The sequence below is a fragment of the Condylura cristata genome, unplaced genomic scaffold, assembly GCF_000260355.1.
Source record: "Condylura cristata isolate star-nosed mole 26May11 unplaced genomic scaffold, ConCri1.0 scaffold00036, whole genome shotgun sequence".
Classification (NCBI taxonomy): Eukaryota; Metazoa; Chordata; class Mammalia; order Eulipotyphla; family Talpidae; genus Condylura; species Condylura cristata.
In genome coordinates this window covers 6,983,211-6,998,489 of record NW_004567137.1, presented here as the reverse complement: position 1 = coordinate 6,998,489, position 15,279 = coordinate 6,983,211, and the positions used below count along the sequence as shown (strand labels likewise).

At 39.4% G+C, this 15,279-nt stretch overlaps 1 protein-coding gene across 1 annotated transcript in view; it reads right to left on the bottom strand.

Moving 5' to 3' along the window:
• The window catches only part of ABCC9 (ATP-binding cassette, sub-family C (CFTR/MRP), member 9), a 109,756-nt gene that overhangs the window by 73,544 nt on the left and 20,933 nt on the right, over window positions 1–15,279 (bottom strand). The window contains exons 7-13 of the mRNA XM_012732915.1: window positions 12,934–13,122; window positions 10,767–10,925; window positions 9,866–10,021; window positions 9,006–9,140; window positions 6,572–6,734; window positions 2,674–2,714; window positions 1,135–1,277 (exon numbers count right to left, since the gene is read on the bottom strand). Of these exons, the coding sequence (XP_012588369.1) occupies window positions 1,135–1,277; window positions 2,674–2,714; window positions 6,572–6,734; window positions 9,006–9,140; window positions 9,866–10,021; window positions 10,767–10,925; window positions 12,934–13,122 (986 nt within the window). The remainder of the gene's footprint in view (window positions 1–1,134; window positions 1,278–2,673; window positions 2,715–6,571; window positions 6,735–9,005; window positions 9,141–9,865; window positions 10,022–10,766; window positions 10,926–12,933; window positions 13,123–15,279) is intronic.

The window sequence follows — 15,279 nt, the reverse complement described above, 5'->3', positions numbered from 1 at the left end:
TTGAAAGACCTTCCAAGGCTTGGTCCATGTCGCTGTCTGTGGGGACACCAGGCAGGCTTTGGGCATTTAAGGTCTGAATTTTCCAATGTCCCTTCAGTGCTGCAATATTTTGGCATTTCTTTCAAAGGCCAGATATAAGTATGATTGTGACTGTATCAGACATGTTGGGGTTTGATAAGGTTGCTAAGAGAGCAAAATTAAGCCACAGGCTACTTGAAGATGCCATGTTTGTCAGGAGACAACAGCACACAGAGAGAGGTGTGTGTCATATAGCTTGGTGACCTTGGTGTCACACACGGGAATGTGGTCACTCTCATATCATGTCTATTTTTGTAGCTGCACAGTGTGGGTCTGAGATAATGTCCACACTGGGGAGAAACATTACAGCGGCGTATTTAAAGCAAGCTGAGTACTAAGTGGTTCAGCAAAATCTTTCCATTCACAGAGAAAATAAGCCTGAAACTTCTTTTCGTGGTAGATATATAGGTATGTGGTAGATATGTAGATAAATGGTAGATATGTGTTTATGTTGCCATTCTCTGTCACTGTTGGCACAAATGTAAATTAGCACAGCCTCGTTGGAAAACATGATGGCCATACTCAAAAAAATACTAAAAGTGGCTATAGCTGACCTCTAACACTGTCAATGATAAACAAATGTCACATTTATCAAGGAACTCAGAAATGTGCCTATGATTACAGATAGTATCCCTATGTCTAGAACTCTGACTTAAAAAAAAAAAAAACAGCCAAAGAAAAGCTTAAACAAATATGTTGATATGACTATTATAGGTATTTATGGGAGAGGGGGAACAAACATTCTAAATGCACAATAAAGATGTCATCATTAAATAAATTAGACTTCTTCCAAGCAATGAGCTATCCCATAGTAAGTGGGCATGGTGAAAGGAAGATAGTAAAAACAGTAAGTCAAATAAGGGGCTAAAAGAAGAATTCAAAATTTTTATTTTGAGAGAAATTATTTCTATATGAAATAACATTCTGAATGTTAGCATATCAAGATTTTCATAATAGCTATTCCTGAAAAACTTTGAAGAACCTTTTCAAATGTGCTACTGGGAGCAGATAACATTTCTCAAATGGAGCAGAGAATTGTAGGATCCCCTCACCTACCTGACGATAGCTTTGACTGCAAACCTGACCACTGTGGAGAGCAGGAAGAGTGGCGTGACCAGGATGTGGAAGAGGGACAGTGAAGCGAAGGCCTCCGCAGGCTTTAGGTGGTTCCCACTGGCATACGCATGGGTCACAAATGTCTGTGCAAAGAGGAGACTGCTTTAGACAGAGCTGGGGAAAGTGTCACAAATGCTCACCCTCAACCTTCCAGACCTAACACAATGTGGGGCCAGCTGTTCATTGCAACTATGAAAACAACAACTTCATCCAAAATCCTCCCCAAGAAAAACACTTCTCGCTCTTGGCATGTCAGAGCCTACATGCCATCCTACCAGGAAACTGGTGGGACAGACTATATCAACAGATTAGGAAGCCAATCTGTCAGATGATGGCATAGGAGGTATAACTGTGAGGGTAACTCAGAGTTCGTAACCACCAGATGGGCTCTGTCCAACTGATACTATATGTTGGAAGGGAAAAACATTGTTTCTGGGTTCCTATTGCGAGCCTTTACCCAAATGGCTAGTACTGGTGGCCAATGGAGACAACTGTACATTTCTAAACACAGTACTGGTTCTGGGCTTTGAACTATTTCTAGGAGGTGGTGGATGGGTTTTAAATCTGCTTTTATATACCACAGAAGTTTCAAATTGCTACATGATTTGCCTGCTAGACAACTCCCTCTGCTTGTGGTCAGATGCCCTTACAGTCCACAAAGTCAGCTGAAACACAGATTCTGCTCTCCAACCTGCTCATCCTTATAAAAGTCTTTTGCTTTTCAGTCTATTGATATGTATTTTCAGCTTCAGCTGTGCCTGACATTACACATAATATCCACTTTGTTGGTGATTTTCTTGAATAGAGAAGAATGTTAGTGTATATCTGTAACTTCTTTCTCTTTCTCACATTTTCAACATAATTTTTTTTTCTTTCTGAAAGTTGTGGATTACTATGTGAAACTATATATGTGTGTGTGTAACTATATTTAAAATTTTTATATAAATACATATATAGTCTTTCTTAAGCATACACTTCATTATATGGGATTTAAAAGAAAAAAACTTACTGATGGTTAACATTGGCTTACCACTATATATGATTTGGAGGTGTATATTCACACCTCTTTAGCTATGTATCCCAACATCACACCCAGAAAAGCCCATTGTCTTGCCATCTTAGCCCTGCCCCACTCTGCTGTAAGTATGGATGGGGATCAGTTTATGGAGACTAGATTCAGTCAATTCTCAACTGTTGGTATTAATTTGCATGGAGGAGTGCTGCTGTAGGATGCCAAAGTCAGGAAGGCAGCTGGACAACCTAAGGCAAACAAGTCCTTACAACAAAGAATTATCTGGGGCACAGTTTCCACATGCCACATCTGAAAACCTCATGAGAGTTTGAACCGCACTGCAGTGGAGAACACAGAGAAAACGCAGAAGAGAGGACCTATAAATTACCACCCACACATTCTTCTTCATAAATCACTTCTATACACTGACTTAGTTCCATTTCTAAAAGTAAGAAAAAGTGTCTTACAGCAAGAACAGCTGCTATGGGAATTGCTGCATTCATGAAAACTGTGGAGAGAAAGTAAATATATTAGTTTCATAGAACTATGAGACATTTTCAGCTGCTTTAATTAATCATCTATTATTACTTTAGCTTTCCTTGTAGACAGGAAGGGACTAATACATTTAAGTAACACGCTGTTGGAAGGCCACAAACAGTTCCCCAGTGGGCATTTACTCGTTCACAGTAGTATGAACTCTCGCATATTAGTCTTAACCAGAAAATATTTTCCTTTTTAACTTAATTGTTACAGACAAAATTCAGAAAGAACAATTCTTCAGTGATGCACAATATTAGAATTTAACAAGCCCACACTTGGTAGTATTAACTATCTACGTTTTGTTTGGTTCACTCAACAAACTCAAATACATGAAAATTATGCTATTACTGTTTTATTACCAGATTCAAAACAAGCATTGACATCACTCATTTTCAGTTTGCAGGGGTGATACTAATTTCACCTCTGGACCACCTTTCACTCCCTAAAATAACTTTAAAACCAGAACCTTCTGTTTCTTTAACTACCTCTCCAGGAATTTATTATCATTTGGTGGCAGGGGAATGTGTGATTGAAACAAGGAAAACTGCTGCGTTAGGCCAAGATCCTAGTATTTGCAAGTCGTAGAAGAATAAAAAAACCAGGTTGATGAAATGTAAATTTTTCATAAGCCATAGAATTTTAGGGTCTGAGTACAAAAAGTTAACAATATTAACACAGTAAATATCTGGTAACAGATCCAGGCAATGGTAAAACAAGAGTTGAAATCGAGTTCTCAGCAATCAGGAGTGAGTCCACACAAAAATGCCATCTTTGCTCACAGTTCATGATTCCCCTGCTATAGCCATTGTCTACAGAATAGCTTGTGTTTTTGTAGGCTTGGGTGCAGCTTAGTTATCAAACCTGGATTTCTGTGAAGTAAGTACTGGGAACCCCAACACTGATCTGAGCTTCTTAATAGTAGGGGATAAGCCTTGCTACTTTGCATCCTTTCTTTGGCTCTTGCCACCCTATTTTCTAAGTAGATTTTTAAAATTAACCCTTGTCATTAAGTAGAACTTATATTCTTCATCTTTAAATAAACAATCACCTCATGATAAGAGAATTATTTTAATGAAAAATAAAAGTTGGCCCTTGCACACTGTGGAGGCTGGGGTGTGACCCCCCACATAATTAAAAAAAAGGTACAGGGCCCTCCCTGGTGGCACAATGGGTTAGGATGCAGCACTGCAAGCTAGCACAGTCACTTCAGTGCAAGTTCGATCCATGGCCCCACAGGTGATCTACATGGCGTGGCAGACCTCTCCTGACCTGCCCACTGCTCCCCTCAGCAGCATATTTTGTCCATCTGCCTGTTCTGCTCCCCACTCTGTCTCTGGTGAACAGAGTGCACCTCTGGCTTGCACCCCAGTTCTGTGAGCATAAATAAATAAGTCTTAACAAGTACAACATTTGACCCTCTAAAAATGTAACTGCAATTTTCCCTTGGTAATTGGGGAATGGGTGTGTGTGTGTGGATTATTGGTTTTAGAACCTTCCAGATGCCAAAATCCAAGAAACTATAAGTTTCTTATAGTCCATTCTCCACAACATGGGTTCCATGGATTCAACAAATAGACATCTTATGCAGAACATGCTGATAGGAGGAGCTAACTGTGTTCACTGGGATAGCTCTCCACCCTGCTAATGCAGCTAAAGATACTATTGACTAAGCACTTTTATGTTTCAAGTACTTCTCAAACACAAAACAGGCATTATCTTATTTAATCCCCCCAAGATGCTATTAATACCTCCTGTTCATAACTTATGAGGATGCTGAGACTGCCAAACACTGACCCAGGCTGAATAGCTAACAAGTAGCTGAGGATTTCATTTCAGGTCAGCTTGCCCTCCCAGATCTTGTACGACCACTATGTTGCAGTAGAATTTGTTCTTTTCCGTCTTCTCACGGAGCCCTACAAATACTACTCATAAAACACTGGTCCCAGTTACTAAGTAGTGTTATATTCACTACCTCATTTGACTCTAATAGTCTATCTGTGAAATACATGATCTTTATTACAGCAATTTTTTGATGAAGAACCAAGCAAGAGAAGCCATTGTGTCACTGGCTTTTTACATGACAACTGGCATGAAGCATTTGATAGAATACCTGGAGTCCATCAGCATTTGTATTATCTATTTCAGCCTTTTCTGCAACCCAACACAATTGATATTATTATGAGCTCATGTTACAGATGAAGAAACAGGAGTCTTGGAGAATAGAAGCAACTTGACCTAAGCTATCCTGCTATGAAGTGACAGAGTTAGGTGTTAGAGCCAGTTCTATTCTCCTCGAATTTCAAACTCTTAAGCACCAAGAACATTACTGAATTAAATCCTATGCCTTGCAGCAGTGGGAGCCTAACTGGAACTTAACATCATGGAACGAGAATTCCTACTGTCTATCAGAATATGTGATTCTGCAATTTACCTTCCTGGCCTCTGGTTCTTCTCTAGTAAGGCATCCTCTGTTCTCTCTCCTTTTGCATTTACTTGCTTTCAAAATCCAACCCAAACCTCATGTCTGGAGACTAAAAAACCACCTTTGCCATTCAGTAGCTATATAACCTACTTCAAGTTACTTAAGTTTTCCACCTCAATCTTTTAATTTTGAAAATCGAATTGCTAAGGCTAAGTCATTGGGCAGAGTGAGGATTAGTTGAGATGACACATGAAAAGCCACTTCTGCTAATGACTATCTCAACTTCATCATTGTCATCATCCCCATTTCTGGCTGGGCAGTTCAGTCCACTACAGAGGGGACTGCATTGTAACGTAGCAGCTTAGGAGACTACTTCTGGGAGTCTCCTAAGGAGCAAGTGGATATCAGTTATTCCATCTCCCAGCATTTTGACATCATATTAGCAGCTGGCGGACAAATACCCTTTCCACTCACTTCTAATGCATCAGCATTAGGGGCAGAATGCACTATATAAGCCAAATATTTTTTCCACATCTATTTCATAAGATAAGTGTTTATAATCTTTAAGAACTAAAGTAGCTTAGGCTTCAAGAGGCAACAATACATAAAACTAAGTCTTAAAAGTCTTGGGAACCACAGAGATGAGCATAACTGACACACAAAGTAAATCAAATATTAGTGAGAATAGTTTGAATATGTTCATAAAAATTGTACTAACAAACTCATTATCTTTGAAAGTATTCCATCAATCACTCTGAGAAAAAATAAAAAGTTTGTAGTTTTTAAAAATTGCTTTCTACACATTACAGTTGAGGCTAACAGTGCTCAATGTTTAAAAGCTGTTGAAAATAAATTGGGATTTTTTTCTGAGTGTCATTCAGCTTCTCTCATCTGGAAATACCAACATTGTTTCTTCCACAATTAAGGAAAAAGGCATTTCGACTATATTCAAGAAAACAGAGTATCAAATATTCCAAAAAAGATAGGTAAGACAACAGGTCATTTTCCAAAGTCTTTGGAGAACAAGAGTAATGCTGTGAAGCTCATTAAAATAAGCCAAAGTTTCCTGAAAAGCAACTATTCATCCAAATACTACCTGGTAAGAGAATTTCAATGACAAACGCGATAACCATCATTGAGCCCATTTTACAGATTCAAAAAAAAGCCTCAAGCCAAGGACTTCAAATGTAAAGTGGTGTGGCAAGGACACACCACTTGTAAGGCATGAAATTCAAGTCTATTTGATGCTGTTGCGCTATCCCTGCTCACATGGCTGGCGGCTGCTGGACAGCGCTCATGTAGACTGTAAATAGTTGCCTTTGACAAAGAGAATGTTTCATGTTCAGAATCTAAACTGAAAAGACCATATGTGTTGGGGGGTCCCTGGAACCACCGGTACTTACTGGAGAGTGATGTGTAGAGAGCAAAGGTTTTGAGACTAGATAGTTCTTTCATTCTTGTTTCTTCCACACTTTTGCAGAAAATGTGCTCCCAGGCATACAACTTGAGAAGTTTGATGCCTTTCAATATTTCATTTGTCTTCTTAAGCCTCTCAGTAGAATAATCCTTAGGAAAAAAAAGTAGAGGACAGAAAAACATTCTTCATCCAAGTGACTCAGAGGGCAGGACCAGGGGCAGCACAGAGATTGAGGAGCTGCCGACTTCTGCCTGGCTCTGCCGGTAACTTTGGGTGGGAGATTTTAGGAACAAGTCATTAAACTGTCTGTGCTTCATCTCTCCCTTTAAAAAAGGAGGGTTGAGTGAGTGAGCATCAAAGTCCTATCTGTTGCTTTCATTTAAATAAAATATTCCGATAATATCCTAGAATACACACATTTGGGAAAATAAGGACATACTTCCAAGGGCTCCTTAAAATAACGACATCACTTTATTCTCTTTATTAGCATCATCACTCAGAGAATGGAAACAATGAATTTAAGAAAAGTGAGTTTGCTCATATTTGCGAATGGGAGGTGCAGGTGGTGTGTTCACAGAGCATCTTCATAATGCAGTTATTGAAACCAAGCTTACCCTCTACATACTTCTGCATAAGCTCTTTAAGGTTTAAATTAGATGCAAAGATGACTAATAAATTGGCTTGACTAGAGAGAGATCTGTATAATATGTCAATTAATCAACTGCTTCAGCTTCCTCCACCACCAAATGTTTCATCAGAATTATCAAGGTACTGCAGGACCCATGAATTAGCAAAAGGAGAGGCTGAGAGGTCAAAAGGCAGATAGAAGGAAACAAGAGTTGCCAGTGTCCTGTTTTTCATTCACATTTTTGTCTCTTCAGGGTTGTAGATGCCTATTGAATGAGTGCTAAATGGATGCATACACATGGCCTGCGCAGCTCAATGGAAGACAGATGTCTGGGGAGAGCCAGGTCTGAGTGCCTGCTTCCATACCTTTGAGTATGCGTGTCCTGGAGCAAAGGGAGGAGAGGGCTCAGACAGGAAGAATGAGTAAGCTCACCAGAAGCAGCAGGAAAACAAGTGATAAAAACCACTTGCGTGACATGCAACTTGCTTGTCATAGCAGTTACACCAGCTTGGGAAACAATTCCATCAGTGGCGAAGTCCCTGCATTTTACGCCTGATTTACAGTCTTGTTCAACTTTAATCAAACTTTATTTCTAAACATGCTGTCAACAATTGTATTATTTGCAAATATTTCTTTAAAAGCAGCCAATTTTTTGCTCAAAATGATTTCATGGTAAATTGAAGCCAGCGAGGGTCAATAATTGGGATTTTTCTGGCTTGCCAAGTTGACCATGAACATAGGCAGCCAGAGACACTATGACTGAGACATCTCAGGATATGTGGGTGGGAATGGAGGCTGGTTCAGCCACTAAGGAAAACAGCATGGAGGTTTTACAAAATACTAAATATTGACCTACTATAAAATTTAGCAATTCCCCCTCTAGGTATGAACCCAAGGAATGCAAATACACTAATTCAAAGTGATATGTGCACTCCTGTGTTCACTGTGCACTCTTTACAATGGCCAAGACATGGAAACAACCTTAGTGCCAAAGACAGAAGAATAAATTAAGATGCTGTATACATCCATGAAGCAATACTCCTCAGCTGTAAGAACAGATGAACTCTTGCCATCTGAGAAGACATGGGCGGAACTGGTGGGGATTATGTAAGTGAAATAAGTCAGAAGTAAAAAGATATCAGACAAAACCAAACTAACAACTAAGCCTAGAAATTGGACTATAAAATTAAGGCTACCATGGTGGAGGTGGGGGAGAAGAGGACCAGTGGGGAGGAAGCACAATAGACCATGGTGGAAATTATGGGTGCCCTGGTGGTGGGGGTGTATGGTCTCAGCGCCAGAAGAGAGTGAGCCATACCTCTAAGTCACATTGTTCTAGACGAATGTCGCCTAAATTAAAAAATGAAAAAAAAAATCCATTGATCCCATGTATTCTCATTCCATCCTAAGCATCTTTATTTGCAGAAATGCCAGGCCTGAACCTTCATTTCCTCCTTGCTCAGTTTCTCCCATGTCAGTGACAGCCAGTAACCTCCAACTACTCTTCAGTTTCTTGTTGAAGCAAGCACACTAGCAGATCCAAAGTCCCATCACCCCATCATCAGGAATGGAGATTCTGCTATTTTGATTCTAAGACAGAGTCTTAGCTTTCATATCCACTTTCAGAAATTGTTCTTGTAACACAGAAAGCCCCGTGCAGCCCAAGAAGCAAAGTGAAACCTAATGATGACCAAAGCCACCCTGAGTGGTTACACACAGATTTCCTATGTATTCAAAAGTAAGACAGCATCATGAGATTTTCCTAAGCCAGTTTCCAAAAGAAGCGACTTACCAGAGTGCTCTTCTGTGCCTCTGCCAGCTTCGTGGCGATGAAATACTGAATTGGCGCCAGCAGCACAATGACAGCTGCTCCAACCAGTGCGCTGGAGCCAAGTAAATTATAAAGCAGAATCACTCCCATGATGATCTAAGAAGGCGAACACAGAGGATGAGCAGATGAGTGGGGGTGCAGGGGGAAGGGGAACCCTGCGGGACAGGAGTTACTTTTAATGAAAACAGAGCAGTTCTTCGTTGGTACACTCCGTGTCTGCATGCCAACTTAACTATGATAATTGGGTTTCACTGATTTATTTGGGAAAGGCAAAGCAGTAGGAGATTATTTTCAGTATGAAGACCTGTGCAAGCGATGGCAAACCCATTTGCTGCATGAAGGTACTCAGGTCCGATGATGCCTGTGAACTTCTAGTGCAGTCTTCATGTTTTTAAAAGACATGATCCTTTTCTCTTGAAAATGTCACCCACCTGGAGTAGCACCCACCTATCCACTGTGATCTTGGACTAGCACTCACTTTCGTGACAGGGAAGACGGGAAGGTATGGACAGGGAACAATGAGAGAAGAGAATGGCTGCTGTTTTTTGGCTCCTCAGTGGCCCTACAAGTCCCCTAATGACGAAGACTGAAGCAGCTGAGGTCAGCCCCCAGCTTACTGTCCTTCTCTTTGTAAATTCATTTTCCCATAACTGAACCCTTGGAATGACCACTTGGCAGACTAGTTGTCTTGACCTAAGCAGCACAATTCCAAACTCCACCTTAGTCCAGCCACAAAGCTTCCCCCTTACTGGATAAAGTACCTGATACTCCTTACGCCTTATTGCCTCTGCATATGGGAACCTTAACATTTAGTGACCTACCTGAACCGGCATAGCCCACAGGTTAGGGCACAGGAATAAGAACCACATGAGTTGGTTGGTTTCTATGGCAACCAAGTTATTGATCTGCCCCAGGGTCATCTCACCCATGGATAAATTGGACGTTGAGAGTCTAAGGATTTTATTGTAGATCATGGCCTGCAAGCGAAGAAAAAAAAGGACATATTGGAAGCTCTAAATTTGATCATCAGCATCATGCCCATTCATTTTCATAGAAAAAAAAGTGTTTTTGAAAAAAGGAAGGAAAAACCTTTCATGCCACCTTAAGCCAACAACTATTTTCCTTTTAGCATAGGTATTTTAAGTCCTTAACTACATACAAAATTTTTATAATAAAAACATGCCTTCAGCTCTGAGCATAAGCTCTAGAATAAGTAGAAACGTGAATGTTAGATTTCAAAAAACTTTTATTAATATATTTTATATGTAGTTTTTAACACAATCAATTGAATTGATTAAAATGATTAATAATATCTTTTTTTAAGGTTTATTTATTTATTCATACAGGCCACAGATGTGGAGGGTGAGAGGATTCACCAGAGACAGACTGGGGAGAAGAACAGGCAGATCGACGAAGTACACTGCTGAGGGGAGCAGCGGGCGGGTCAGGAGAGGTCTGCCGCGCCATGTGGTCACCTCCGGGACAGGCGGGAATCGAACTCATGTGGAAGTGGCTTAAGCTTCTTAGGGCTGTGCTTTAACCCGCTGTGCCACCAGGGAGGGCCCATGATTAATAATATCTTTAAGTAGGGTCTGGAGGGACTGGTGTGTGTTCTCAAAGAGGAAATGGAAATTGAAAAACAAAATGGAGCCCAATGCCCTTCCTACTGCCATATAGTAGTTAATGTTTCAAAAAGAAAACTCATTCAATGTGTGTACATACCAGCAGGGCTCCCCGGAGGTTAATGCCAGTCTCTATGGTCACATAGTAGGATGCCTGCAAAAATGTCCTTTGCAGAATAAGGGCCAAGAAGAGAAGGACAGCTAAGACATAAGCATTTTCAAGAAATTCCTTTGAGGAAAGGGTATGTGGAATCTTGTCCTCAAAAAAGAAAAAAAAGACAAATTAAAAATTGTTCAGACATGAGGTGTGCAGCTTGTGTTGATTAAACAGTAAATGATTTTTAAATACAGCAGTGGGGTGAACCAAGACAAGGTAACTTCCTCATAATGTGTACATTGCCAATATAAATCAGTTCAGTGTATAAAATTGATCCCAACTTGACCACTAGACTAGCTGAAAGTACGTAGTTGTAAGAGAAAAAATATATATAATTTTTAAAAGTTTGACATTTTTTAAATAGCTTAGACTAATTTAGAAGTCTAAACTCAAAACTACCTGGTCAGTAAAATCAATGTGACAGAAATACAACTTCTGTATTATTATTCATTTAAAATAATTCCATACAGTTGACTTGTGGGGTTTTCATATCTCTTCATTTACATTAGTCTACTACAAGATACATAATTTGGCTTTTCACTAAAAATATCACTGACTTGATATTTTTAGGGACAAAAGATAAATTTATGAAAAACTGTTTTAGTAGGAAAATGACTTCCATCCTGAGTCTATTCACAACTGATATAGCTTTCTGTGTGTCTGGACAACATTCAGTAACTTGTGAGGGAAAGTAATGCTTGAATAGGTAGATCATGTCACATCGGGCACTCTGCCTATTCTAAAGTTTTAGTCCTTAAGATTCTACTTTTTTCCCCCCAATTTATTTTTACTTACTTATTTTTTTACATCACTCTTAAAGTTGTAATCCCCATGGACTTCCCACCACCAATTCACCTGTGTGCCATCACCATAATCCCTCTACTGCTAGCTCTCTTTTTTCATGGAGACAATACGAATGTATGCATTCTGAGCAAATAGTGGGGACAAGACAGCACAGAAGTGTACCCCATAGAGAAAATACCTAGTCCCCTTCAGTAACAACTGAGCACTGACATGGGTCTCTGGGTATAAGCAGTATAAGCAGTATGGTCTCTCTGTGCAAGAGCTTGCAAGGGGAAAGACAGGCACAGACCAGGTAAAGTGCTTCAATGTACACAGTGCATAGGCTCAGTGCCAAGGTGCAGTAAACTGTCGGGGGGGATGGTCAAGTTCCAGGAGTATACCAGAAAAGGCTTCACTGGGGAGACAGCATTAATTGTGGGCTTTGAAAGGCTGAAAATTTTAGTAGGTGAGGAACAGTCAGAAAGTCAGAGTCAAAGAACAGAAAAAGAAAACTGAGATTCAGGCTATTGTTTGCAAGCATGGGACCACAGCCAATATCTGTTGTATTAGTTGATTATCCACTGATAATCCAGTGAGGGCATATTTACTCAGGGAATGGATGAAGTTTATTTCAAATAAGCAAAAAGGCAAATTTTAAAAAGCAAAAGAAAACTGATGTGTCTGAACTAGAGTTTCTATCTGTGAAACCAGAGAAAGCAACTCATATTTGAAAGACATCAGGAATTTCATGATGCAGATTTTTTTAAGACAATGAAAGAAGATATATTTGTAACAGCAAACATATAGTAACTAAAGAGCATCTTATATATAGTAACACAGTGTCCAGGGAAAATTATATATAGTATTATAGTATGCAGTAAAAATGTGACCTTCCCCTCACTGTGAAAGTGATGGTTTTTATTAGACAAGAAAAAAGTACTTATAACAAATCCCACTGCGGCACGATTGCTCACAGACCTTTTACTTACCTCTCTGTCCCCCCCAGGTACTCATGCATGAAAATACTGAAATGACTGCAGTGAAGATCAAATAAATGATCAGAATGAACTTTCCTAGCATAGTATTTGGCACACCGGAGGTACATTTTAAATGTTTACAGGTGCTGAATCTGATAAATGCTTTTGTTGGCCAGATCTACTTAATGAATATATAAACACATGACTTCGGCATGGAAACTCTTTTAAGAAGCATTTAATCCTCTGTAAATAACCTTGTTTGAACTGCACACAAAAATGCATTAATAGAAAGTAACAATTACAATTCATAGCACCAACCATGTTTCTCCTCTAAAGTAAGGCAAACTTACTCCTGCTGAGCTATTTGTTCTGTTTTCGTTAGCACGCTGAACTATTCCAGAAATACAGAGAGGTCCAGCAAAGCCCAGTAAGTCAGCAAGATAGCGGAATGTGCTACTCAGCAAAATTGGTCGTCCAAAAGCTCTGTACATGGCTAGCCACATACATGGGGTCGGATTTGGATGATCTGCTACTTTTTTCTGAAAGAAAAAGATATCACATGAACTGAAATACCTACAGCAGCAATTAGTCTCAACAGCGATGGAAATACCTATGTTTGTAGTTCCAGAGTTGATAAATGTCAGTGAGTCCATTTCAGTCCTTGCAGCCTACGTCAACAGTGGCTACTGAATACATTTTAACAAAGTTGAGAGAATGAGCAGTAACAGGCTAATTTTCCAATGACTTTGTATTACTTTTAGTTGTCCAAGAATGATCTCAAATTCTTCTGTTATTTTATTTTTAACCTCAAATTCTTAAGGCTGGACTAATTTTTCTCTTTGATTTGGAAAATGTGTATCTGTCATAAATATTATTTAAGGACATTTTAATAGAAAAGTATTCTATTATGGATAGAAAAGAAGATCTCAAAATACAAACTTCAAGATTACAGACAGACCAAGATTTCTGGAGTTAATAGCTCACAAGAGATATAAGCCAAATGCAACAATCAAATTGTTTCTCCTTTGGCTATTTCCCATCTCTGTGAATAATAGTCAATATTTTAAAAAATTATGTTAGACTTGTGTCACCTACTTCTTCCTCAGAAAAATACAAAGCGAAGAGTGGCATATATGCATGCCCCAACTCATGACTTCACATATCCACAACTATTTGCTGAAGATGTTTAAGACCTCAACAAACATCCATAATTGAGTCTTGAGGAGGAAGTGGATTAAGCTTTTTCATTTTGGCCAAGAAACCATCTCAATGGAATAGAGTTCAATTATGTTTCATATTCAATTCCCTGTGAGCTGAATAATTTTTTTAAAGTTTATTGATAAAATATACGAACCTACCAAGTTCAAACTAATGTGTGTTATAAAAAGCACTTGCAAAACTGAAGCTATGCTATATTGTTCCTCTTTACCGTGACAGAGAAGATTCTAAAACCTGGGGCAGGGGTCCTGGCGTTAAAGTCTCAGAGCTATCATGCTATAGCCAGGCCCTGCGGCCTGAATTTGATCCCTGGCCAGGGACCTAACCCACGTGGTGCAGCAGACCTCTCATGTTTCTCTCCCCCACTCCCCTTAGCAAGATATTTCAGTAGATCCTCCTGTTCTGTTCCCTACTCTGTCTCTGCTGAATCCACTCTCACACCCCACCCTGCTGCACCTCTGTCCTACACCCTAGTTCTTGTATGCATAAAGAAAAAATTTTTTAAAAATAAAATAAAATATGGGGTAATACTTTTCCCAGAGGTGAAGCTGAAGAGATGACTCAGGTTCATTTGTAGTAACCATTTCTGGTAACATTCATTTCATAACACTTTTTGACACAAAGCAGAGGTCATTTTCATCATTTACCGTACATACTTTGCCAGTTTTGATTTGAAATGCCAAATCCCTTCAACTCTGCAGCCCCTCCCTCTGACCCTTCCAATGCAGTGGTGAATGATGTATCTTTCGTTGCAAGAGATTATAAATTGTTTCAATATAAAATACAACCATTACTGCAGATAGTATGCATGACTATTCAGAGTAATGGTATTGATAAGATTCTACAACCCATTCACTGTCTTGGGTGGGGAGAAGGGGGTCTATGGACTCTGGTGTAATTAATGGTTCTTTAATATATAGGTAGAAAACATTCAACTAAAACTCAACTCATTTCTATAAGTGCTGCTCATATTTAACAATTATTTTCATTAATGTGTGAAAAATTAGAGAACTCATTATATAAATGCCCAACTTAAAAAACAGACTAACTCGGGCACTCCCTGGTGGTGCAATGGGTTAAAGCACAGCACTATGAAACTCTCCGAAGCCACCATAGCACAAGTTTGATCCCCGGCCAAGGAGCTGACCCAAGTGGCATGGCAGACCTCTCCTGACCCGCCGCTGCTTCCCTCAGCAGTGTATTTCAGTTGATCTGCCTGTTCCGTTCCCCACTCTGGCTCTGGTGAATTCTCTCATCTTCTACACCTCTGGCCTGTACCCCAGTTCTATAAGCATCAATAAATAAATCTTTTAAAAAGCAAACAACAAAAAAAACCAGACTAATTCTTCATAGGATTCTTGGAGAAAGAAAGCTGTAATCAGTTTAATACATATGCAGGGATGAGTTTGTCAAAGAAAAAAATATTTTAATTTTTATTATTTTAATAAGGATTTTAATTTCTTAAAGGTGGTTATTAA